Source organism: Falco punctatus (genome assembly GCF_963210335.1).
Source record: "Falco punctatus genome assembly, chromosome: 13".
Classification (NCBI taxonomy): domain Eukaryota; kingdom Metazoa; phylum Chordata; class Aves; order Falconiformes; family Falconidae; genus Falco; species Falco punctatus.
Genome location: NC_137593.1, coordinates 27,329,652 through 27,356,255, shown reverse-complemented (window position 1 = coordinate 27,356,255; position 26,604 = coordinate 27,329,652). Strand labels below are relative to the sequence as shown.

The 26,604-nt window shown below is 42.4% G+C and overlaps 1 protein-coding gene across 1 annotated transcript in view; it reads right to left on the bottom strand.

The window, feature by feature from the left end:
• The window catches only part of VPS8 (VPS8 subunit of CORVET complex), a 94,602-nt gene that overhangs the window by 59,837 nt on the left and 8,161 nt on the right, over positions 1-26,604 (bottom strand). Inside the window, 14 exon segments of the mRNA XM_080409698.1 lie at positions 236-310; positions 2,871-3,041; positions 4,133-4,213; positions 5,694-5,801; positions 7,086-7,145; positions 7,249-7,402; positions 7,945-8,012; positions 9,444-9,530; positions 11,086-11,210; positions 19,721-19,775; positions 21,208-21,240; positions 22,238-22,331; positions 23,995-24,125; positions 25,947-26,015. Coding sequence (XP_080265824.1) covers positions 236-310; positions 2,871-3,041; positions 4,133-4,213; positions 5,694-5,801; positions 7,086-7,145; positions 7,249-7,402; positions 7,945-8,012; positions 9,444-9,530; positions 11,086-11,210; positions 19,721-19,775; positions 21,208-21,240; positions 22,238-22,331; positions 23,995-24,125; positions 25,947-26,015 — 1,311 coding nt within the window.

Here is a 26,604-nt window from a genome sequence, read left to right as displayed (position 1 = left end):
AAATAATGCTAAGTCTACCCTGAAGCAGCATGAACCAGGATACTGTGAAATTATGACAATTAGCCCATACCTCGGCTAAGACCAAATTATTGCACATTCCTTTAATCCCACAACATAAGTGCACAAGCATCCCTGATGCACATGTCCATAGAATAAAAAATTGCCCTTCCCCAGAAGATGACCTACCATCAACCGTGAATGCCCTGTATTTTTATTAAGAACTCCCCACATTTACCTTAGTTCCGAGGTAAAAGATCTGACCACCACAGCTGCTGATGGACTGATAACAAGCCTTCTCTCCAACCAATGCCTAGAGCAAGAAAAATTACATGCAATTAAAACTGCTTTTTGTTTTTGTAAGATTTTCCCCTTGAGCTTTAGAGACACTTTGTAATTCAGAAATCAAAATAAGGATTGGGAGACGACACCACAGATTGCCGGGCAGTAGTAAGTAAAAAAGCTCTGCTGCCACTCTGTCCCGCTTGGGAACGCAGCTTAAATTGCTGCTGAGCTCTGGCTGCCCAGAAAACACAACGGAGTCATAAGGACCTGCAAGCAGTGCTCTGTCTGTCCTCAGATACAAAAAGTTATGGGGAGTCTCTCCTTGCCATCTGCTTCTTTACAAATCTTCCTCAAGAGCAAATGTGTAGGAGGGACAGATGGAAAGAATACTGTTGAAGCGAGAGTTGCTACAACAGAAGTCTGAATGCCAGTAACTAGTGTTCAAAAGGCACATTTACAATGTGAGAAATGGAGGATCACATAAAAATTAGAGATTGTGTGACAGTACGGGGCAGTGCTTGCTTCCCGCTGCACTGCACAGTTGTGCAGGCTACAGCTGTTTGTCTTGTACTTTTCTCAGTCTGGCCAGGCAGGGAAGCTTCCTGCATCTCTTCCCAGTGCTGTTAAGCGTGTCCATTCCAGGGACTCCCATAATAACACTTCAACTTGCTCAGCACAGAACCTAAGACTGGGGTAGCAGATATTCCCTGCATGTTTCTTTAGATGCTGCAGTAGAAGAACTGGGTTTGACTGTCTTCATCCACAAACCCAGGCATCCCTGGAACCAGGATATCCTGTATGGAAGCAGCAGCCTTATTTAAGATTTTCCTTCCAGAGTGTCTGTAAAACTAACAATGGAAAAGGTATATTTCTAAGCCATGAAAAAAACAGAAAAAGCTTCCCATCAGAAGTTGTCCTTAGCTCAATTGCTCTGGAAGAGGTTGCCTTGTCATTCCTACTGAAGTGCAGGGAGAGGGACTGCCTGTTTCCCATCTTCAGTATCTCAAAGTGACACTATGGATTTCAGATCTCATTTGCACTTACAGACAGTGAATTAAGTAAGGGTCTTTTCTAGACTCACAATAGCACTTTAACAGGCAACGCTTATTCAGGCCCACCACTTTTGTAAGCTTTGATGGTAATCACCACAAGTCCTCACAGGACACTTGCAGAGTTTCTGAAATTGAGTGAAACGCTCCAAATAACAACACATCCTAGCAAGCAGTGCTCATATACCATCTTGGTGCCAATCTCTAGCTATGTTCTGTGAGGTTGTGCCTGGCAATTTCCAATCGTGCAGAAGGCAGTACATAAGCTCACTTAGACTAGACTCCGCCTTCTGACTTTTTCTTCCTCAGGACGCCTCTGCAGCGACAGCAACGTGAGCAGCATGAAGCAAATAAAGCAGTGAAAGCCAGATAAGCAGCAGCTATGAAGATCTAAAGGCTGCAAAGACCCCTCATAGATCTGGTCCTTCAGACTGGAAGAAGCCCTCTGTTCCTTGGTGCTCAAAGGGAACCATGACGGAGGTGTCTTTATGAAATCCTGGCATTCTGCACTGAAGGCACTTCTTGGGCTTCTGGAGCTGAGTCATGACCATACAACCTATACTGGGCTTGAAATTGTGGATCCAAACTACAGATCCGCATAAGCTTTCTGCTAGTTGTTTGGGCCAGCAAGTCCCAGACAAGTTCCACAGGACTACAGCAGAATTGAACAGGAACCATATCGTCCAGGAATTTCAGAGCTCCTGGGCTATCTCTGGTGAAGCACTGGGAGGACCGAATGCAGGGATGGAAGGCTCTTTCTTATACACACTCTTGGCAAAGTAGAAAAGTCTTTTCCAAAGTAGAAAAACTGATTTTCAGCTGAAAGCAGTAACTTGTCCTGTAGCCATGGCTTTAAATAAAAACTCCACAATGCTATCGCAGTAACAAATACCACATCAAAGTGAATCTGCTGCAGAAAGCACAGGTGGGTCACAGGAGCTATCAGGAGCCACTGAAATTAATACCTACTTCAGGAATAAAACATGTCCAGACACTACATGGGTCAGGGTCAAAAAACCCAAAAAACCCAACCCAAATATGAAAGTCAAAATAAAAGACAAGCAAAAGAGGAAAAAGTAGAAAACGTGACGTTTGAAGTTTTGCAATTTCCACTAGCATGGGTGGCTTTGGTTTTCTACTTCAAACAAGAAGTGTAGTACCTACAAGCGTAGCATTTCATCCTCTCTATCCCGCACGACAAATCTACGAGAAGGGCAGGAAACGCACGTACTGCACAGGCACTGCTACCGCAGAGTATCTGTGGCATACAAAGTAGAACAGCCTATAGGATTCTCTTGAAGAACAAAGCACATCAGCTTTTTTTCTGTACTTTTCAGAGTATTCCAAAGATCGGGAACTTAAGAGGAACTCCTAAAAACATCAATACGCAAAAGGAAACATGAACTGTTACTGGGCCACATCAACAGCACGTATGATTTTTAAGATGCTTCAAAAAGGCTTTTTTTCAAAAGCTCCAGGCTCCCACTTAGGGCAGCTGAAACACCGTTAGCTGTGGTCAAGCCGGTCGTTTGTGCCTACCAGGGCTTCGCTGACGTTGCCTCCCGTCGCCAGCGATTTGAAGTGGCTGCTGTTGTAGACAAGCTGAACCTCTGAGATCTCTATAGTCTCCAGCTCCTCCTGCGTCTGACGATCTATAACATGCAGCTTCTCCACACTGTCCAGAAGCACTGCTGTCCGTGAGTTTATCCACTGAAAAAGCAATAAATCACAGATCTCAGCAATGTATACACAATCAGAGGCCAACAAAACAGGCTCTGGACATATCCTCGCGTACCAATACTGGAAGCTCTAGGATGGCTAGTAGCTTTGTTACTATACAAAGTCACTTCACAACAGCACCCGGGCATATTTCCACAGGTAAAGGTAAGGAGGCTCCTTCTGGAGTATCAGTTCTAACACTGAGGAAAGCAAGGAACCTTCTTCGCAGAAAACACCTCTAGACAAATGGTAATCCACCGGAGTTCTTGTCCTCTCGGTGCACTACTTACGCTCTAGCACACTTCCTATCCAAAGGTCTCAAAAACAAGACTACTGTGACACCTGTTCTCAAATCCCTTGGGAGGGAAATATGGCATCAGGAAGCATTAAAAAAAGAAAGTATGTCTAAGTTAAACTCGAAGCCTGTCATTCGTATTCTGTGGCTTCTACTTCTATGTTCAAAACCCTGCAAAGAAAAAGGCTTTTTTTGGCTGCTTTTACAATATTCAGTTTTTTCAAGAGCCAAGCATATTTGTTAACAAACTTAAAATTCCAGCTGATGTGGATGCCCATCTTGGTATTTTGGCCTTCCATGTTTTACTTGCTGTACTCTCTAATATCTTTTAGGGTTGAACATTTTTTTTTTGTTGAAAGCATCAAATAATTTACAGTGCTTTTAGCAAGCACTCATATACAGAAACACTAGAATTTTACTGAGCCAGGTACACAGAAGTTTGCATTCTTTTTAGTGAGAATATAGAATAAAAATCTTTCTTTCCAGACTCTCTGGTTCTTGAAAATATTCCCCAACAAGGCTACCCCTCCTTCCCAAGAAAAGGCAGTATTGCCTCCATGCTACTAATTTTTTATCCTATAGCTACTACTTGCCACTTCACACGTGCTGGTTTTCCACTGAGTCCCCAGTTTGAGTTTGCAGTTAGTTAGCCCCAGATAAACACAGCCACTTCTCATGCTATATTTGTAAAGCCAATAGTATACAACTAAGGGCTACTGAGATACATTTACAAGAAAACTAGTGCAAAAAAAAAAAAAGTAACCAGTCTATTAACACTGAAACTTACAGTAAAGTTGATGAGGTCATAGTGTAGATGAAGCTGCCTCTGCTTACTGACATGTATTGCACCAGTATCATCTCTCTTTACCTAAAAGAGAAAGTGGACAAGGTTGACTCAAACTCCAAGACTTTCTTCAGCTCAACCTCTCTGTTCCCACAGGACATCACACCAACTCCAGGAGTCTGGAGCTCCCCTCAGACAGGCACGTTGAGCGTACGTGGCAGCACACATGTTTCTCCAACGGAGCGTAAGGTCTCACTTTCAAAACCACTCTTGTAAGTGTGGAAACAGAAGGCTCCAAGCAGAGGGCAGTAAAAATATATACCATCTGCTGGACCAATTTTAAATCATCTATTTGCACCACAAGAGTTGGATGTCATAAACTATGTGTGTTCAAGAGATTGTCCCCCCATGGCTGCCTCACATATTATATATGGCAATTCAGGTTATAAAAGGGGTGTGAACCTCTAGGGTTCATGCAGAACACTGCAGGAGGACCGATTTGCATTCACTGCCTCCCAAGAGGTTCCATCCGACTGGAATACTGAATGTAAGGGAGATGCTGCACGACAACTGCCAGTCAAGGGTCTTCCCTTTTCCCATGCAGGACATACTGTACCTTCTGCTCATAAAAGTCAGAACCACAGAACACTAATGTGAAAATGCCTTTAATTCATCATCATTACAAAAAAGCATTCTGCAAGGAAAAATATGGGTGGGGTTTTTACATTTTGACAATTTGAAGTACAGCAAGAGACACCTGAATTCAGGTAACGTGGCTGCTGTTTAGTAACCTGTAAGTAAAGCAGCAGTACTGGCCATAGCTGAGCTCAGTATCTATGCAGAGACCAATGCTATTGCACGCACAGACATCTCCAGCAAGACAGGTTTAAACATACACCTTTTTCTTTCTCCCCAAGTTTACCAAGAGAGAAGATAGAGAAGGAGGATTCAATCCTGACAACACAATGTCTGGGTACTCGAGTAAAGCTTAATGTCCAAGATGATAGCAGAGCTGGGAAACAAACTTAACATTCCAAAGCCAAAATACTAGATTTCCTGAAGCCTATGTACTGCTCTCACACTGAAATCAGACATGAAATCATCTTCAACCACACCTGCCTGTGTAACTCCTGCAGATCAAACAGGGTGAGTGGCATGCCCTAAAGTCACATGCCACCAGGACCTGAAAGCTGTTGTCTTAGTGGTTTATGCAAGTGTTTTCCAGGCTCATCTTTTAAAGCAAAAAAAAATGAAACAGTATCTTGAATTCATGTGATCTCCCCAAAACCAATCCACATTCTTCTCCCTCCAGTAGAAATGAGGTAAGTAGCACATCATCACTCCTGGAACACATAAAGCTCATGCCTCCAGATTCTCATGGAAGAGCACCACCGCCTGCTGAAGAGCAATGGCCAGCAGGTTTGTTTTCCCAAGCTGGCTGCAAGCTGCAGACATCCCCAGCATGCACAGACACCGTACTTTCACTGAGACAGAGGCTCAGTCAACGGAACATGTGAGCAAGATGTGGCCATCTGAAAAACAGCACAAAACTTCCAAGGCTTACCAAAAGAAAATGCACGACGTCTCCTCGACAAAACGCAAGCATGGGGTTCACAGAGTTCTGTACAGCCACAAAGTGCCACGCCAGAAGAGGGACACTAGAAGGGTCCATCTGTTAGACAAAAAGCACAGCGGGTATTTAAGGTACACAAGGCAGAACCTCAGTTCCAGGACACATGCTGTTCATCAGCTGCTACTCGCTGACTTTGCCATGTACACACACAGGATGTAAAGCAATTTCCTGATCTGCTGGCAGCTGAGCAGTAGCTTCTGCTCTTCAGTCCAGCCAGACAGTTCAGGGGCAATGTGTGACTCTTGGCAAAGTGGATGGTCACAAAACCCGTGCCCTAGTTGCTTAATATAGATCCAATCTCAAAAGGATTGATGGACAAGCTGCAGCTTGCTAGCAACCTTGTCTCCATTCTCCCAACAACATACCCCGCATCTGCCCCCAGCTGCTTTTCCAAGAGGAATTGCACTAGTGAAAGTGAATAATCAAGAGTTTAGAAGATTGTGTAGTGCTCTAATTCCACTTTGTTTTCTGTCCCTGCAATTAAGGGTTCCATTGTATGGTTCTTATGTAAAGCAATGGCCCCAGTCCAAGGTGATTGTAGCCATGGATCTGTTGGAGCGAGTCCAGAGGCCACAAAGATGACCAGAGGGTTGGAGCACCTCTCCTACGAAGACAGCAGAGAGTTGGGGTTGTTCAGCCTGGAGAAGAGAAGGCTACAGGGAGACCTTACAGCAGCTGCCAGTACCTAAAGGGGCTGACAAACAAGCCAGAAAGGGATGTTTAACAAAGGCGTGTAGTGACAGGACAAGGTGGAATGGTTTTAAGCTGAAAGAGGGGAGATTTAAATTAGGTATTAGGAAGAAATTATTTACTGTGAGGGTGGTGAGACGCTGGAACAGGTTGCCCACAGAAGCTGTGGGCAACAACTCCCCATCCCTGGCAGTGTTCAAGGCCAGGCTGGATGGGGCTTCGAGCAGCCTGGTCTAGTGGAAGGTGACCCTGCTCATGGCAGGTGCATTGGAACTAGATGATCTTTAAGGTCCCTTCCAACCCAAACCATTCTGTGATTCCATGATAATCAGGCTAACGTCCCATCTGAGGGTGTGTCCAGGCTGCACACAAGACAAAAGAAGCAGTTGAGGGGCTCCCGTGTTCCACTCTTCCTACTTAATGGAGAAATTCAGCATCTTCACACAGGTACAGCTGAAAGCAGCTTTTCCACCTCCTCTCTGCCCACAAGAGACCAACAGATTATCACTACAATTCCGCAGGGCAAAGTTTACTGCATACTGATAAAGCAGCAATACCAAACACCTGGTCCTAATCTCATCCCCTTCACTCTAGCCATAACCCAAAACGCAACTGTTTGCCTTCATTACTCACACGACCGTAGGGAAAGGTCATCCACACCTTCAGAGATGGCTTCAGGCCAATAACCAGTATCTTCAAGAAAAACAAAAACGCAAAATAAAAATGTTTCAGTATATACCAGAAGACTTCTCCTTTGTGATTTCTCACGCAAAGCCTTCTGCAAGCAGCAAGTTACCTTTGTTAGGGAGGCCATAGCCAGCAGTGAATATTGGGTGATAGGATGGTCTCTCAGCTCAACTTTTGCATGTAACGGTTCAATACAGCAAACTTCCCCCTTTGAGCCACTGAAGAGACACCGCGATTCACATGTTCTCACTCCCATAACCCTCCTGTAAAGAAATGAGATCAGCTTGGTGTCCAGCCATCAAGAAGAGATCAACCCAACAATCCCAGGAAATCTCAAAAGTGTGAAGGATCACAAACGTTTTTAAGAAGTCCTTTACACAGCTCCAGGGATCATTTTCAGTCTGTCACTGGAAGCAGTCCCATACAGCTGCTCAGATACAGACAAGAATTCCTTAAGATCTTATTTAACAGTAAAGCCCAGACTCCCTAGACTGTCAATCCTTCTTCCTTGTCCCTCCTCCTCTTGAAGAGGCCAAGAAGAAAACAAGCAGTTACTGCAGGGCAGCTCTCACTAATGAAACAAGAAAAACTACCAGGAGCCCACAATAAATGCCAAGATTCTGGACAATATTCTTAGACTATTACATTGCCAGATAGCATCTTACTTCAGCTGTGAAATTATACTACAGCCCTAAATTACACCTTCAACATTCAGGCAGTAGCTTTATTTGCTTAGGTTTCACAAGTTATGACCCAGCATTAGTTTCTTGTACTTTCTATGGGTACTTAAAAGTTATTGTCTTACTTAAATGACAGTTCAAATACGGAGCCTCCACTGTCATTGCAAATTGCAAGCGTCGGGTCATCTGTAAACTGAACAGATAATTAGATTAAAAGCGACACTAAGAAATAAATTACAAAAAAAGGGATAGAAAAATCTACGCTATGGCATCATTAACAGCACACAAAAGTACAATCATTGCACCTACCAGAAAGACACTTTTAGCACACAGAGCTGAGACAATTATTGGTTGGGTTTTTTTATGATGTGTAAGAAAAGCAAGGTTTAATGTTTCATCTTCACCCCTACAGCAAGCCCTATTACTAAATTTTTGTTATCAAAGTCTCATTACTTTCTATTGCAGTTCAGAACCCCAGCATGCCAAAACCTGTGTTACCACTAGAACAGCTCACAGCCTCAAGGCCAGGAGCTGGTGAATGGGCTGCAGGCACAAACAGACCAAAATCCAAACCATCCAGAACTACTAATGATACCAAATAATGAAAATAAGAAAGGGTCACAGCCATAGCTGAGGCACCGTTCTGGAGGACTCTGCAACTCAGCATCTAGCAGCACAAGCATCTGGCCTGTAGAGCTGTGTCTGAGTACTCTTCAACACTGCTACTGCTCCAGGTCACAAGCTAGAGAAGGGGGGCACTAGGAGCAGAGGACCTGGCACAGGGGAATATTCATCCGTAGGCACAGGGCAAAGATGGCAGAGGGGGAAGCGTGAAAGATACAGCAGCAAAAGGGGGCACCTCCACACCCACAAAACATTTTTGGTTAGCCAGGTGAGACCAACCAGCACGTGAGAACCTGTCCTTGAGCAATGTGCCCCACAAGGCCCACTACACTAGCTCCATGTGTGACACTGTGTGGTTCTGCGATGTCTCAGCAAGGTCCAGGAAAGGAGAAGAGAGAAGAGTTTGGGTGAGGCACCAAAGTCACTGTTCCGACCAGGCTGCCGAGGAGCATTACACTCTGGTAGGAGAGGTCCACATAAAACAAAGCCATGCACAAAATCAGATAAGAGTTTCTGTGTGTGGCAACAATGCTATGTTGAGCAAGAAGCCACAAATGATTTCTTTTTCAATCCAAACATTCCCAACAAGCTATTTGAAAAACTGCTGACAGAAGCTGCTTTCTGAGCTTCAGACTCTTTAAAGTTGGCAAGTCATGTTCAAACCACTGCAAGATTTAGAGAAATGTATTCTAGAAACTAATTCTTCGTAGATTTTGGCATGAGAGAGGGGAGTTATAACAGAAAATGACAGTTTGTTACAGTACAACTCACAACCGATACCATTATTTCAGCTCTCAAAATACTGTTTCTTTTTTAAATAGAATTTCTGCTCATTTCTCTTACCTCTGGATACTACTGCCATATAGCTCCTAAGTAGCTGCTCTCATCTGTAAATCTAAAAGTGCTACACAAGGAAAGTCAACACATTGACTGAACACAGGTGTGTACTTTGAAGGAAAAAAAGAAGTAGTATACAAGGAGTACCTGTAGTGTTTGTTACCTTGATGTGCAAAATGGCTGTTCCTGGCGGGTGGGCATCTGTTATTGATCGTAGCAGCTTCCCACTGGCCAGATCCCACATTGTGATCTGCAAGCAGATTGTTCTCAGTACACATTTACTGCCAAGGCGTTCTCTCCATCATCTTGTGCGTTAGCACATCAATAAATCTCTATATTCCCAGTATCACCCTGGGTCAGTAAGGTCTTCATATTAAAGAAAAGTGGTCTGAAATCTGTTCCTACCCTGTTTTTACAATCAGTTCACTTATCAGCTTATAGTTCTGTTGACAACATTAGGGTTACCTTCACAACTTTGAATCATGTCCTTTTGAAAAGCTCTCACCACCTGCCCGAACTCACTCGCCTCACAGCTACCTGCCTGATCACACAATTAAAGAGTGTAAGATAACTTTGCTACCACACAACACCCTTTGAAGTGGTTCAACGCATTTCTCTCTCACAGAACCAGTGAACAGTTGAAAAATCTCTGCTAACACCCATCAGCAAAACTCAATCATCTCCATGGCTACCATGAACCCTGTCACTCCTCTCCTGCTTTTTCTCAGCATGACAGGTCAGGCAGCAGTTGCTTGGCTTGCGCTTGGATATTACATTCAGGCAATTTCTCAACTAAGAACCAGAAAGTCCCAAACTACTTACTGCGTACCTGTGGAATATTTAGCCCAGAAGAGCTAAGATTACAATTTGAATCAAACTTCTTATTGGAAATACTATTTTATATAGTTCCAGAAACCATCTATCAAAGTTAGATACTTTGATACAAACACAGACCAGATGTTTCAGAACTGCTGCTCCAAAATATTTTATCTGAGTATCATTTAAAACTGGCTACTGGTCTGCATGGATCAAATCTGTATTTCCACATGGTCTGGAGCAATCTGTCGTTTAGCTCTGTCATAGGCACTGCAGTGTGTTTTACCTAGAATGAGGGTGAAAGTCAAAGGAGCAAAACAAAATGAAATTAAAAAGAAAAACAAAGCAGCCTTCTTTGTATTCCATGGAGCTCTAAATTTTACCAAGTTAACTTCTATCTGTTTTAGTTTAGTTTTAGTCCTACAGCTTTTGTTCAGGAATTGCTTTCTCTCTCTTTAGGTTCAGAGAAGGGCATAAAACTACAACAGCAGACTCAACCCCTTTTTCCCCTGCATTCAAAAGCTATGGTGCTTCTGTCATACAACAGAAGTAAGGTATTAGTAAAAATTAACTTTGGGGCTAGATATGAGTTGCAAAAATCTCAAGTCATCACCACAGTAGAAACTAGCTGTAATAACAAAACCTAGATCTCAAAGTGACCTAGAAAGACTAAGCTAGTTGTCCTAGTGTGCCATGGCACATTTCAGTTTACCAGGAGCAGGACTTCTGTCACAACGAACCATAACTAATCGAATCCTTCCCTATATTCTGCATCACCCCTTTTCTCCACAGCAACCTACCCCAAACAACCCGAGTCAGCTCACTGGATGCAGGAATTGCCTGGCCAAGAAAAGCTGTGGGCAGATCAAGACACACATACAGCTCCTCAGCACAGAACCAGCTTGGAGCTATCGTCACTGCTGGCAAGCCTCCCCGTAACAGCCTGCAGAAGGACAGAGCACTGAACCATCTCATCCTAGGGGAATTACCTGTCCTTTCGCAAAGCCACACAGGAGCCTTGAACAGTCATTGTTGATACTGAGAGCAGAGATAGCCCCGTACTGGGCGCCAACAGCAGTGCTGCCCAAACACAGACGGAGAGCCTGGTTCTGATCTAGAGCAGAACAATTAGTAAGGAATTAAAGAAAAAGCAATGATTAAAATTAACATCATGCCCTTATTTACATATACAATTCACTTGGGGTACATTAACAATTCACAGGCTTACAGTTAAGTTCTTTAAAAAGAGTTTACAAGATGAGAGCACATGTTAGTACAGAGATAGCGGGACACCGTCTTGCAGGGAAATAAAAAAAATTATTTTAAGAAGTACAAAACAGGCAGAGAGATTATGGAAATGCAGAGGTATTACAAACTGAAGAAGAAACCTAGAAGAATCACAGCAAAATCTAGCTTTCCTTTTACTATTCTACAGTGGTGCTTAAGTTGTAGCAAGGAAGATGACAGAAAATTAATTCTGTCTTCCGAGCCTGATACTTCTGTACGCAGATTTGAACACCAGCTACAAATCCCCAACACAGGCTTTTGGTAAGTGTAATTTTATGTAACTTTTATTCCTCAGTTTTGCTGATAAAGGCCAGAAATTGGAGGGAAAATGAATTTGTGTTCCCAGGCTGCTTTTATTTTAAAAGCTAAGAAAACAAGTGTTCTGGATCTACTTTTTCCACCTTTCTCCACTTTTTACCTGCTTTTAAGTGGGGGAGGATGAAAAGATGTTTTGTGAGGACTGTTGGAATGAAGACTAGAGATCTGAAATACATCAGAAGAATCGCAAAAAGAGCGTGCAGGATTTCACCTTGAGCAAGGGAGCGAAAGGACTGGACCCAGGGGAACAGACAGCAACAGAGCACCAGAACCCCCCTGGAAGAACTACCCAAGGCACAGGACAGTTGCAGCACCACTAGCAATGTGCTAGATGTGAAACAGAGCATGGATGGATCCCATTTCTTCCCCAATACAAAGTGATGTGTTCATCGGCCTGCATAGACGGATTGACGGCGGAGCACATGCACAGTGGGAGTCACCTTACAAGTTCTACCAGTATGAAGAGGCATTAGTGGGAGGACCAAAATAAACACTAGCAAGAAGAGTATCTGAACTCATGGGCTACTTTAAAGCACTGTTTAGCATGAGGAGAAAGACTAGGGACAAGTTCAAAGACTTTTTCCATCTATTCCTTGTTTTCCTGCACCTACCTTAACAAACTCATCTGCTACAGTAGCCCAAAAGAATGTAAAAATCCCTTTTCCTAGAAAACCTGGATAGCGGTAGGGGAGAGGTAGGGATCAAGAGGGTGTTACAAACATCACTTGTTCTGTGCACCAAATGAGACAGGGCCTGGGGGAGACAGAAAGGCCATGCTCTCTCTTGCAAATACACAAGGAAAGCCCAGGTATTATAAAAAACTGTCAGTTTTGACCTAAAACATGCCGGTAGCTGCCAAGAGAACACCGTATGATTTGGGTGCTCAAAGACATCAGGATTCTTGTGAACGCCTGCAATCTGTGACAGGAAAAAAGAGAAAGAGGCCTTCAGTTGACCATATCAATAAAAATCATCATCTCTTCGTCAGATGACAAGCAGCCAAGGCAACTCTGGGAAAGACTACCTGTTCTTCATGTCCCTATCTTCCCCTGCAATCTGGCTTATGCCAAAGAGAACACAGGAGTTGTATTTTCAAATGAGAACTGACATTTACTTGTTTACACTGAACATTTCATACAGATACTGCTTCTAGTGTGAGATGTTCAGTTAAACTACAGGCAGATGAAGATTACTTTTCTCAGTTAAATAATCTGTGTAAAATACCACTTCTCATTAGATTTCTAAATGAACGTGACGTCGTTCAAGATAATACCCTCTTTAAAGCCAACAAGAACATAAGGGTTCAAATTGGCTGAACCTACATGTACAGAAGCAGCTCTGGCAGTCACACAAGTTGCTGTATAAATAGATACCTAAATTATAAGCCTTAACACTCATGTTTAACTAAACAAAGGATGGACACAATTCAAGTGACTATAGTGTGAATGGCTGCCATCATTCAATACGTAAGAGAAACATGGAGCCAAAACTACTTCAGTATCACTATAGCGAAAAATTAGAAAACCAACATGCAATTCATCACATCTGCCACTCCAGTGCAACACAGCCTTGCTGAAGATCAAGTCTGATGCCACAGAGCCACAGCAAACACAGCACCTTCTGCTCCAGGGGCCAGACAGGGTATTTCAACCACCACCTCTATTACCAAGCACAAGGCAGTGGAAACACTTCAAAAGTAAGGCCATTGTTCTGCACGCAACTCTCTTTATTAGGATAAGGTGAAAGCAGAAGCCATGTGATGGAAATAAAAATCATCATGCTACTAGAAAACATCTTGACATCACTGTGACAAGGGTGTAACATGGCATAGATCAGAACAGGTCAAAGAAAAAGAAGAAAAAACTCATAGAAGACGTCTACGGAAGCTCAGACAGCACAGAGCTACAGCTAGAAAAAAAGTTCCCCAGAGAAGTATTCTCCAAGTGGTGTCCTTCAAGTCCCTTAGAAATAATTCCTGTTCTAGAGGTCTGGAAATAGAGTTCACTTACAAAAAGACCATCTGCTAACCATAGAAATACATTTAAAAACAAGGTGAATACCGCAGCTCTTGCTATTAAAGCAAAGTGCATTCTGTTCTTTCCACTTCAGCTTAAACCTGTCAGTAAAGCAATCGATAACTTGTTTCCTGTAAGGCATGAAAAAGGAGAATCTTTCACAGCTTTTGCTGCAAAAGGGCAGCAGCTTCAGAATCAATACTACTTTCAGTCCAGCTTTACATCTTTATATGTATACCCACATAAACTGTCAAACCCATTTTCTCCTTCCCTCACCCACAACGTTAATTCAAAATAAAAAAGACCCCCACTCCACCCCAAAAATTAAATGCTTTGTGTGAGTCAAATTATTCCTTCCTAAGAAGGAAGGGCCCATTGTCTGCCAGAGATCATTTTCAGAATTGAGAAACAGTCACTCGGACCACTAACCCCAGAGAAACCCACGCCAGTACTTGTTTCCAGCCAGTGAAAAGATGACACACAAGGAGGAGCCTTTAGATAAGATTAAAAAAAACAAGCAAACAAACCAACCAACTATGAATAAGATGGATGAAATTGCTTCCAAAGCAAAGCAAGATACCTGAATCAATGAGCTCCTATCAACTGGCAGAGTAATAAAAACAAAGCAAACTGTTATAAAAGGTGATCTGATGAATTTCCAGATTAATATTACCAGCTTTCAATTAAAGCACAACTAGGATTAAGCATAAAAAGCTTTTTCTAAATGCTTGGGAAAAAAAAGGTGGCTATCAATTGTCAAAAAGTTTTTAATTTGCTATTTACATAACGCAGTTTTTCCTCTGAAAAATTTCTAGCAGTAACTATGTGTTGTTCTCGAAGTCTGAAGTCAAAATGAGATGGCATTTTGATACAGCTCTACACGTAAATGATAAAAACAAGTTTGTGAATATGAAAAAAGTCGCTTTCCACAACAAAGGAATAAGCAGAGCACTCCAGAAGTCATTACTTATCAGATCACCAGGTTTTCATCCAGATCTTTTTCTTAAGCCGTGATTTTCCTGAGTTTGAAAGGCCTGCTTTATTTCCTGCAGAATTACTCAAATACTACAAATTTTATGAATAGGTCCTTTCCTCCCACCTTTCTCTGGCCCAGCATGAGTAACTGCTCTCCCAGGAGGTACATCCCTCTTGGGCCTGGGGATCAGGAGGACAAGAGATGGTGAGCTACTGGGACAGGCTGCAGATGCCATCTCCCCCACTGTCACAACAGCTGTCCCCTAAACCAGGGCACGCTGAACCCTCCTCCACATCCCCTACCCCCACCTTAGGCTAGCAAACTGATTACTCAGAGCAGGGGCTACGTCAGATCACCTGTGGCTACCACATCAGGAACCCACTACTCCTTCCTCAGCTGCATAACTGGCGCATGAGCAGAGCTGTCAGATGCCATCTGCTTGCATGGGTTTCACAGCTTCTGGCTTCCAGCTCTTTGAATTGGGTTCCACAGTGCTCCCACTTGGCAGCTCTCAGGCAGAAATACATGAACGGTGACTTCACGGAAGAGCCTTTGTCCCGCCCTGAAATAATGCCTTTGCCAACAGCTATGGACGTGCTGCCCTAAAACATAAACAGCACATTGACCTGTTCCTCTGCTGCTCTTTCCTAGGGAGTCTGGAAGTGTGCAATGCATATGCATTCAACAACCAGTTCCCAGACTGGCCCAGTAGTGTTAGCCACTGGCTGGTTACTGCACTGCCTTACTCGCTGCTTATCTGGTATCTTAAGTTCTGATACGTAAGACAACATGCAAACTGGGCAAGACAGGAGTTGTTCATGCAGGGTACGTGCACAGTGCAGTGTTACTGTACCTTTTCCTTTTCATTCCACACAGAAAGGGCCAAAAGAGGAAAGAAAAAGCCAGAAGTCAACATAAAAGGAGTTAAGTAACAAACAGCATATATGTGATAAAATTCAATAACAGACAGAACCTTCAGATTTTGCTGGCAGTGTTTCTTTTTTTTAACACTTCCCCTTTTCATTTATAAAGTAACTGAGAGGATGCTGTGATAGCTGGTGTTTTAAAAACAAAACTGTTTAAAAAGTGTATGGAATTACTGAAGAAAAATGAGTTTATGAATTTGGACTTCATAGTATTAAAAACAAAAAGTGGTGAGAGGAAATAAAACTGGAAGTTCACAGTGATGTAACTGGTAGAACTGTTTTCAGCAGTTACCACCAGCCAGCCAGTCAACTCCCCATTAACTTCAAAAACCAACCAAGGACAACGGTCCCCAAAATCTAGATTTAATGCTGTCTTTAGGTATTTACACTACCTGTTCTCTCAAGATACCATGCTACCCCCACACCTCAACAAAGACTCAGGACACTAACTGTAAGTTTTACAGCCAACAGAGAAAATAAATGGTTCAACACTAATCTAAACAAAGTTTAGCTATATAGAAGTTTTCTGTCTGGAACATAAAGTCTTAATGAAAAATAACACATTTCAGTGAGTTCCATTTAAGTGCTAGTTTTTGAGTACTGTAAAAACCTCCTAGCTCTTCTAGAAAGATGGAGAAATAAAAAGTTTAAAGATTATTTGTTTATTGCTATAGGCATGCTGGGAGAGCACTTCTCCATTTCAGCTAGTGATCCTCAAGTGATGGTACACAGCATAATTGCTCATTTGCACAATGCTCAAAACTCTGAAAAAAGTTTCAGAAATAATTTGGCAAAAGGATGGCCCCTCATTTATAATAGAACAAAGATTCCCTAATCAAGCACAGCACTAGAAACAAACTAAGGGTAGTGTTCCTAAGGCAGAAAAAGCTGTCATTATCCAAATGTGGTAACAAAGTGTCAAACAGAAGATAAACTACCTGAAAGATAGAGCACCAAAAACTCTTCTCAGCAACATCACGTCATGTAACAAATGGCAAATACCAGAAATGGCAGATAGAGAGGTTTAGATGGGTTGTTAGGATTTTTTTTTTCCCCTGCAACATTATGTGGCCCTAGAGCAGGTTACCAGAGGAGCACGTGCATGCATATTTGCCTGTTGGGCAGCATTTTTCATTCGTAAGTTTTTTTTCAAGACTTGGCTAGAAACAGCCAGGCAGCCCCAAACCAGTTATTGGTGACAGTCCTGCACCAAACAAGGAGTGACTACAGGCCTCCAGACATCCCTTCCTACCAACAGTTCTGCAACTTTCAGGATGTCAAAGAGTTGGCATCTAATCCAATTCTAATCCGCAAGAAAAATATTGGTTTCCAAAGATTATATGTGCAATCTGAGAATTGTCCTGTGATAATTTTTCAAGAGCCAACAGAAGCATTCAAAAAAGCAGAATGGAAGCTCCCCAAGTCTTCCTTCAAAAGGACGAAGCGGACAAGTCAACAGGTACAGGTGGACTTATGAGAATAGACTAATGAAATAGCTAAAGAAATTAAAGAAAAACTAAAGGGTTCAAAATCTGCTAGTGACATAAAACTGTTCAGAGAAATTTGAACACCAGCAACATTCAACCAGAAAACAGACCTACGTTTTTGCAGGCCAAAAGAGATGGTATTTTCATTGTACAGTATAAACCATGCACACAGCTTAGAAAACTCCAGGGAGTAAATCTCATCCTAATTAACATGTCTAGTAGAAAAATGTTTTCATTAAAAAAGTACAGAAATTGATTGGTCTACAGTCTAACTGCTGGTTTAAAATACAGAATAAAATCAAGCCAGATCACTAATCCTCTCTTTCTGCACACAAGGTGACCTCACACAGCCAAATCCTGCAAGGATTTCTGTCTGTGCAAACAGATCTGAGAGCACTGGGGTGAACACCCACGTTTTAGTTACAGAACCAAAAGAATTTAGCAGAGAACAGAAGTGTCCAGGAAGCATTCGTGCCCACATCTGAAACAAAGTTGGATGGCATGGCATTGCTCATCGCCTTGAAATTACAGCATAGGCTCACAGAATAACAGCAAAGGAGCTGTAGATGTCTCTGGCCCAGTCCTGCTGCTCCAAGCAAAGTCAACGAGATCAGCTTGCTCAGGGCTCTGCTGAGTTTTGAATATCCCCAAGGATGCAGATTACACATCCTCTCTCAACCCTTACCTAATGCTTCATCACCCTCATGGTGAAAAAGCTCATCAGAGCTTCCCACGATGCAACTTGGATCCACTGCCTCATTACCGAACACCATGGACCCTTAAGAACGGTCCAAGTCTCTCTTCTCTGTACCTTTCCATTAGGTAGTAGAAGGTAAGAGCATGACGTCCCCCCAGCTTCTTTTTCTGCATGCAGAAGAAACCAGATTCTCTCAGCCTCTCCTTATGCATCATGTGCTTCAGGCCTGTCATCACCCTGGCGCCCCCCCTTCACTGAGCTCACTGCAGTACTTCGGTGTCTGTCTGGTACTGAGCTGCCCAAAACTGGACACAGGGCTTCAGATGCGACCTCACCAGGGCAGAATAGAGGGAAGTAGTTTTTCTCAACCTGCTGTGACCATACAGCTCATTACGTGGCTGTATAAGCAATAACTTCTTATGTTTCAGTAGATCACAAAGCTTTAAAGGCCCTGTTGCAAGTATGCAGAGAAGTTCTTCAAAGTATTGACATTCATTTTAATAAAAGCCAATTAGCAGAGAGCTGACATTATGCCAGATTTCCTAAAGGCCACAAAATGAACCGAGTAACTACAGACTACGCAGCCTTGTAAAGATCGTGGCCAAAGTAACAGTAAACCTGTTGGTCCAAAGCAATCAACGATGTTTCAAAGAAAACTCTGCTTAGACACACTTGCATTGAGCAAAACGAACAAGCAGACCTTACAAGATAGAGCAACTGCAATACCCCAGCATACTAAACACCTTGGACATTCAGGCATTCAGTGGTCCATCCTCTTACATGGGACTTGATGCAGAAACAATCACGATGACGGTAAGAAAGATCTTTCCTCTTTGCATGCTTATAGAGAGTCCTACAGCCCCTTCTAGAGTGTAAAATGCTAAAAATAATCTCTCATGACATTTGCAGAGAACAGCTTCTTGTTTAAAAGCTTATGACTTCATAGTGTCCACACACAGAAACAGCGACAGGAAAATAGAGCAAAAATGTATTCCATAGTAGTGATACTGGAGATCTCCACATACTAGTCAAATTTTAGAAAACCCACTGAGATCTACTACTGAAAATTCAGTGCGATCGCATGTTGACTGTAGCAGGTAAATTACTTACATTCAGATTAAGCACATTCTGTAATTGTTTCAATACTGGATTAAGCAAATGGAAAATAGTTTAATGTCTAAACCTCCAGGAAGGTGAGTCTTAGACTGTCACAGTCTTTCCCATCCTTCTGTTGTACCCTGTGCCCCATAACTTTTGGTCCCTTGAATAACTTCAGCCAACTTAGAAATAAAAATAAAGAGGATAACGAAATTCCTAAAATTGTTAAGAATTTGGTCAGAATCATGAGCTCAGAAACTTTTTAAAGAAAGTCTGGTGATAAGAGGAAGGGAAGAATAACAGAATGAAGAGGCATAGAGGTGAGTGGTGCAGGGGAAGGTCAGGGAAGGAAAACCTATGATGCAAGCCTGCAGGAGCCATGGGTCACAAGTTCTACCTCCCAAGGAACACACTTGAATTTTCCCTAATGCTGGCAGGTACTATGTCATGGGAAGAAGATTAATACCGTATGATACCATGGTTTTATAATGGTTCTGGTTTCTTCCACATGAAAACAGAGTAATTTAAACATACAAAAATGCTCTTTAGACAACTGCCACAGAACTAAAATTCTCAATACCAATGGGCCAGTCCCCAACAAAGCAGAAGAAAGAAGTGAATAAGGACAACTAAAATATTACTTGTGCTTTTCTTTACTGAAAAAAATCACATTTAGCACAACCAGAAAATATTAGAAGAAATTCACTCCGCAGTTCTAATTCAGGCTGGGTTCTTATTGTTTGTGTGCGTTTGGGTTTTTTGGGGTTTTTTTTAAAGATCATCAAAATGCAAAAACCTCAAAACTTTATTTTTAACTTACCAAATATCAGCGCTAACCCATGGGAAGTGCCCACTGCTATCAGGTTTGATGCTGCCTGAAAGAGTCATGCAAAAAGATTGAAAGTAGAAGAAACGTCTGTCACAAATCCGCCACTTAAACTCTCACTATATTCACGCAAAGTTTGCCCAAAGGGGAAGATTTAGAAGGTTATAAAATAGAAAATTATTACATCTGTAAGTGACAAGCAATTTCTGTGTGAAAGCTAGAGAAGTATTGTATACAGATTTTCTCAAGTTCAGAGGGCTGCCTCCTCCTCTGCTGTTTGAAATTCAAACGCTCAGAGCAGTACCCACAATGAAATTTCTTCTCTGTAAGGTCAGTCTCGTTCTTTTGCTGTGATAGCCGAGTATAAATATTCAGAGGGGTCTTCTCCCTCAGCTGCTACACCCACATCTGAACTCTTACACAACCCGGGGCAGCACTGGTCCCCTGAAGAGACAGTCCACAGCAAGCCCAGAGACTCCAGCTTCCTTCCGTGGGGAATTAAACACAGCTCCAAGATTCTATTGCACTTGCAAACCTGCACCCAATTAAATAAAACTTCATAGAAATCACATAATGGTGCAGATATATTAAGATTTTTCTTTTTTTTTATTTCTTAGCAAGCATAAGTCAGACTACAAAATTAAGTGGTTTAACGTCTGGATTATGTAAGTATAGGTTTTTATCCTATGTGCACATCAGTCGCAGCGTGCTTCCAATTTTGCTGTGCCACCTTTTCCCTTAGATGTGACTATGGTTTTTTTCCTTTTTCTTTTTTAAACAAAAGCATACCTTCTTATGGATTGCTGCTACTACAGTCAAAGCAACCAAGCACATCTTTAGTTTCTTCTTAAAACATTAAAACTCAGAAAGGCATAACGAGTATTTGCTGTATTTCACCTCCTTAAAATGTTCACCTCTTCTCCTTTAACTACAGGCAGCTTCACTTCGGATGTATTTTAATCAGCATGTTTGACTTCAAGAAGTTTAATTTGAATTGGTAAGTAGGAGTATCTTTCAGACAGGCTTGTAGTGAAATTTTGTATTTTAGGGTCATATTTCAGTTACAACAGGGCTGTGCTGCTTTTGAACCCAGCACTTCATGAGCACTGCAGTTTAAGTTTCTTTAAAAAATTGTTAGGAGTCAAAGCAATAACTGGCAAAGAAGAAAACAGCTAGGGGAATTCAACATGTTCAACAGATGAGCACCACCCTTACGAGGAAAGGTTAGGCGTGCAACTAACGAGTCCTGAAAATGACATGAAAAAGGGGAAAACCCGGGGCTTGAACTGCAGAAGGGCAGCTGAGAAAGGCTGAACTCTGCTCCCAAGAACCAGATCTTTCATGCAGCTTCTCTCACCCCTTATAGTCGAAAATCCTTAGTAAGGGTAAGAAGGAAGGTGTGTTTATCAGCTGTCTTAAATTACTGCTTTAACAAACTTGCACAAAACCTAACTATACAGTACTTGAATATTGTTACTTACAATTGCAGTGGGCAAGCCGGCATCCACTTTGTCCTAGAAAAACAGGACAAGGCGTAAGAGAGACAGAACTCCCAGCTCCGTGCATACATCTAATAATTAGAACTACAACATGCAGAAGAATCAACACAAGCTGCATTCTAATAGTCCCACCAGGGCAGAAGTGTGGAGGGAACCACCAGCTAGAAATACTCAGAAAGGATGAGAAAGCATGCAGAAATGGAGAAGCAGCAGAATATCCTGTAATTCCACATGAAAGTTACTGTGTTTTTCTTAAAGCAGTCTAATCTTAGTAAGTTTTCAGTATTCTCTTTGTACATGGCACAGACATCAGTGGCAATCCCATTTCCCGCTGCCCTGTCTAGCACACCTCACTAGCTTCCCATCCCGGTGGCTCACCCACACCTCTGCCAACGCAGGGAACAGCCAGTGGCACCACACTGCAACCCTGGTCACAGCCATCACAAAACACTCCCAGCTGAGCCACTTGTGTTCTGTTTTAACCAGCCTACCTTGCACGCCTCGGAAACCACACGCTTCGAGAATCACCACCTTGGCTGCGATCTCGGGCGGTCAGGTTTCCCCCGGCAGTACAACCGACAGACCAGCTCTGCTGCCCCTGTGCCTCAAGCGCAGTTGCAGGAACACGCAAACCTGCTCCTCGCTCAGCTCACAGCATCGAGTGTGCTGCATGCCTGCTGCAGGCATTAAGCAAACCTGTTCCCAGCAGCTTCAAGCAGGCAGAACAATAGCAGTGCTATCATTTTGTATTAACATTTCCCACCAGGTTTAATGACAACTAGCACACAACTCTGTATTAGAGAGGACCTACTGTACTGCTGCTGCAACAGCTCAGCTAATACCCGATACTACTGGCTAGGGATTACTAGTCAGTAGTTTACATATCAAAAATATGTTAGTTTTATCAAGAACTAGTAGTAAGGGGAGGGAGATCACCGCACGCACACTCTTCCACAACAGAAGAGGTTCAAATTTTTGTTAATGGATGCAACCTGGAGAAAAAGACACTTACTGCTGCAGATACTATTTGGGCAGAAATCCCTTTCAGAAGCGAGAGCCGTATAACTGATCCATGGAGTGAGAGAGAATCTGGGAGTTTTTTCTTCCTAAGGAAATAAGAAATAAACCAAATGCGTTGGAACTGAATAAAAGTTTGGAACTTTGCCTAACCCATAGCTAAACCAGCAGGTAAAGTCTACACGCACCCATAACTCATGCAGATTCCATTCTTATTCTTGGGGCCTACGTGCACAGAATTAAACACACATGAGATTATTAGCAAAGCCTGCTATGCACTGCTGTGCCTGCATAAAATCTGTTTTTAACTCATCTCTGGGGGGGAGGAATAGTTCTTCAAACAAATTGTAAGTTTCAAGCACAGATCTGCAAACCTTAGAACTTATTAATAAAGCCTGAAAGCAACACTTTTGCTCTTCAATTAATCTTGTAGCGAGTCAGGAAGTTTCAGCCTTTAAAGGTGAATATCTAAGGAAAACACTCAATCGGAAAAGGCTGATCAGCAGAATACAGACCTCTAGGAAAACTGGATGTATGCTTAAAAAATAACATTAAATTAAAATACAGCTGGATCTGATCTGAAAGGTTAAGTGTTTCTGTTCATGGGGAAAACATATTTAAAAAGTAACTAGTGCAGGGGTACAATTATTTCTAAAGAACATGGGTATACTGTAGCACCTACAGCACAGGGAAAATCCGCACCAAGGTTGCAATTTTGTTGCCAAGCACACACCTCCGGAAAGCCAAATTTCCAACAGTAACACAACATTTGGCTCTTATCCCTCCAGAGGTGCACAAGTTAAGAAGCTCACAGGTTGGCTCAAGAAACATGTTGTTCATAGCTTATATCATGGTTAAGGACCCATAAACATGGCAGCTAGCTTCACCTAAAGATGACAATAACACTGCCAGGTTTTTCTGCCCACTCTGTACCGGAAAATGTTTAAGCCACTCCAAGCAACATCAACACAAACCACCTTATTTGAAAAAAAGAAGAGACTGCGAGTCAGTACACCACCATAAATCACCACACTTAGGGAAGTGTTCCTAGCCTATGCAATTGCTCACACAACAATCACAACTTCTTATGGCACCTAAGAAAGCGATGGGAGTGGCTCAGGAAGTAGCATCAGGCCATCATTTGAATAATTAATGAGACAAGTCAGCAGTATTATAGCTAATCATCATATTGCACACTGCTTCTAGATGTCAAGATTAGCATTCCATTTACAGGAGTAACAGCAGTTCACTTACCTTTTAAAAATAACCACCAGCTGCTTGCTGACTCTGGAATTCATCAGACAAACCTTTGAAAGATCTTTAAAGTCATCGTGGTTCAGTGTTTTAAACATGCCATTAAAATTTCTCTAAATACTCCATCTCACATAAAACATATTTATTGCTCTAACAGGCTAGCCCTCAGTGCAAAAACAAATCCCATCTTTGCCTGCTTGATCGTGCAGGAGTAACACTGTTCTGTCAAAAGCAGCTTCACCAGAGTCCCTGCAGCATCCCCCTGGGACTTCAGCACTATAACGGCAGGAGACAGAATCCACACGTGCAGTTAAGGGTTTCCTACCCAAGTAACAGACAAATTGCACACTCACAGCAAAGCTCAGGGAGAAGGCAGCAGGAGGTTGCCTTAGGAAGTTTCAGCTGTTCTGAGCTTTGGATTGTCTGTCCTTCTACCCACTCAAAAAAGGAGATTTTTTTTTTTTTTTTTAACCTCCCAGGGTATGAGTCCTGCTGTACCTTTTCAGGTGTGTCCGGTCCCCGCTGTCAGAGCTTGCTACAGAAGATGTGTCGTAGGAGTGTGTATCCGTGTTATCAATGTTCAAGAGAAAGGGATCCTCTAAAATGAAAGACTCTTCTTCATCATCAGTCTGAAGAAAGAGAATCACCACAGCTTACTGAACATTCAAAACACAGAACACTAACAGAAACATCAGCAGAACAGCATCAATTCAGCAGAAAAATCGAGGAGAGAACAAGGTAGTCCCATATGTAGAAACCAGAACTATGTATCATTCTACCAGACTGATTCTGTGGAAGAACTGGTTCCCAGAATTCACAATAATCACAGAAGTGGGCTGGAGAGAAAGTTACTCAACAAATCTTTCTTCCCCAGATATTATCTACTTCATCAAAACTTTTACAGACATTTGACTAAGCTGTTCTCAAAAAGTCTTCAACTGCTGAGGGAAGGCCTAGGTTATCATCTACTAGAGCACTTCACCCAGTGGGGGCTAAGAGTCTGGCAGTCCCTCCGGCTGTTACAAGGGTTCATTTTGCACTTCTGCTGGTCATCTCTCTCTCCAGCCATACCACACCTCCCACCCCCCCAACCCTCTCAGGCTTAGCCTAGACATTTTTTTAACTGTTTTTTTTAAATGGCCATTCTCCCTGATGTCTTCTAAATTCAGTACAGTTCATGGTATTCTCAAAGCACAGAGCCAGAGAGCAAACAACACCCCACCTAACACCAAAGGTGCAGAGAACAGAGCAGGTGCTCCTCATCTGTCTTACAGCTGGCAGTCCTGTGCCCATTAAGCATCTTTTTCCAGTGCAGCTCTATACCTTTTTGGCGCTCTCAGGTTGTTCTCCACTAAAATTCTTTTCAGAAGATGCTCTGCCAATCATTCCCATCCCACATGTACTGAAATAAATAGCACTTTGTCTGCAGTGAACAATACCTTCTTCGTGATTACCTCTTAAGTTTGACTTGGATTCTACTCCTCTGACATGGACATGATGCAGCTCATTACAGTTTTGTTATCACCCGAATTTAGATAAGTTCCCTTTATCTTCATCATCCAAGGCATCAGCAGAAACAGGACATACCTCTGTATGCTACTCCTACTATTCCTCTTGTTCCTAGACTCTATCTCTTTGGGACTCCCTGTATCTTTAATACAACTTTTTAAAAGAACTGTCACCTCTCCCAGGCTCCTTTTCCCTTTAAACTGGCTTCCTAGGAAGTCCAACCGCCAATTTCCTCAGCTTGTTAAATAGCTTCTTTTCTTTGAACGTATCTTTACTTGCACACCCTTCTTTTCCTTTCCAAGAACTGTGCACTCACGTGGCTATTGTAAAAAACCATACTGAACTGGATATAAGCAACACAAAGTCAGCTCTCTCCTGCAAGGTACTACAGGCAACATCAGATGTTGAGACGGTTTGTTACTTCTGCCAGCGGGCTAAACACATGAAATGTACAATATAAATGCAGTTGTGAAGAACCTAGTTCTCTTCTCTTCCCACAGCTTAAGAACTACCCAGAATTCTCTGAATGTATTTTTAGGAAGAAAAAAAAAAAACAACAAACCAACAACAACAAAAAAACCAAAAACACAACCAAGAAACACCAAAAAACCAACAAAAGTTTTCTAATGACCCTGTCATTTAATAAACTGTATAGACTTCTGTCCAAATTCACAGGTAAACATACTTAAATTTGATGGAAACCCTTTATAATTCAGCTGTGGATATTTTGGTTGAAAAAACAGCATTCCATACTACACACTGTACAGCAATCACTCAACTGAGCACGCACTTTGTCAGCCATCAATATCAGGGAATCATGAAATTATACAATTTTATTTCCATGAAAAACACAATATGAGAAGAGCCAAAGAAGTATGTGCTGTCTTATCTTAGCTCCCCCCTGTAAATGGAGCTGGTTGCACATGTGACGGACCACTCACCTCATTTAAGATACTCTCCAGTGTGGGAGGGGTATCAACTTGAGGAATGTCAAATTCTTTGTCATCGATCTGTACAACAGAAAGCATAGACCGAGTTTAGGTTACCTGCTCTACCTTCCAAACTCCTTTCTAACTAAGGAAAAAAAAAAAAAAGCCCCTATGCACACACTCCTTCCAAAACACCTCTGCCCAGAAAAGCGCCGCATATACTATGATTTCTCCTATGATTTCAAGATGCCTTCGCTGAAATTTGGCATTACAAGACAGAACAAGAGATATTTAGTATCAAAAATAGAAAAAAGTTCTCTGACCTGTGCCCAGATCTGAAGTTTGAGTTGCTGTTGAGTTGGGGTTTTTTTCCTAAATATCGCTACCATTACATTGCCTTTCTAATACAGGTAGACACAAACACACAAGATATTTTTTTCCTGACTGCTTCCTAACGGGAAGAAATTTAGTTTTCTTAAAGATGTTTTTATCTGAGAGTGGCATTACCGAAAATCAGGCTTTGCTGTAGCACTTGCGTCCTGCCCGCCTCCCTAAGCGCAGCCGGAGCGGCCCCTCGCCCCCTCCGCGCCCATTCCCACGCCCCTAAAGCCGGCTGCCTGCGCACCTCGGCTCTGACACCGCCTCTCCCAGACGCAGGATTATTTCAGCT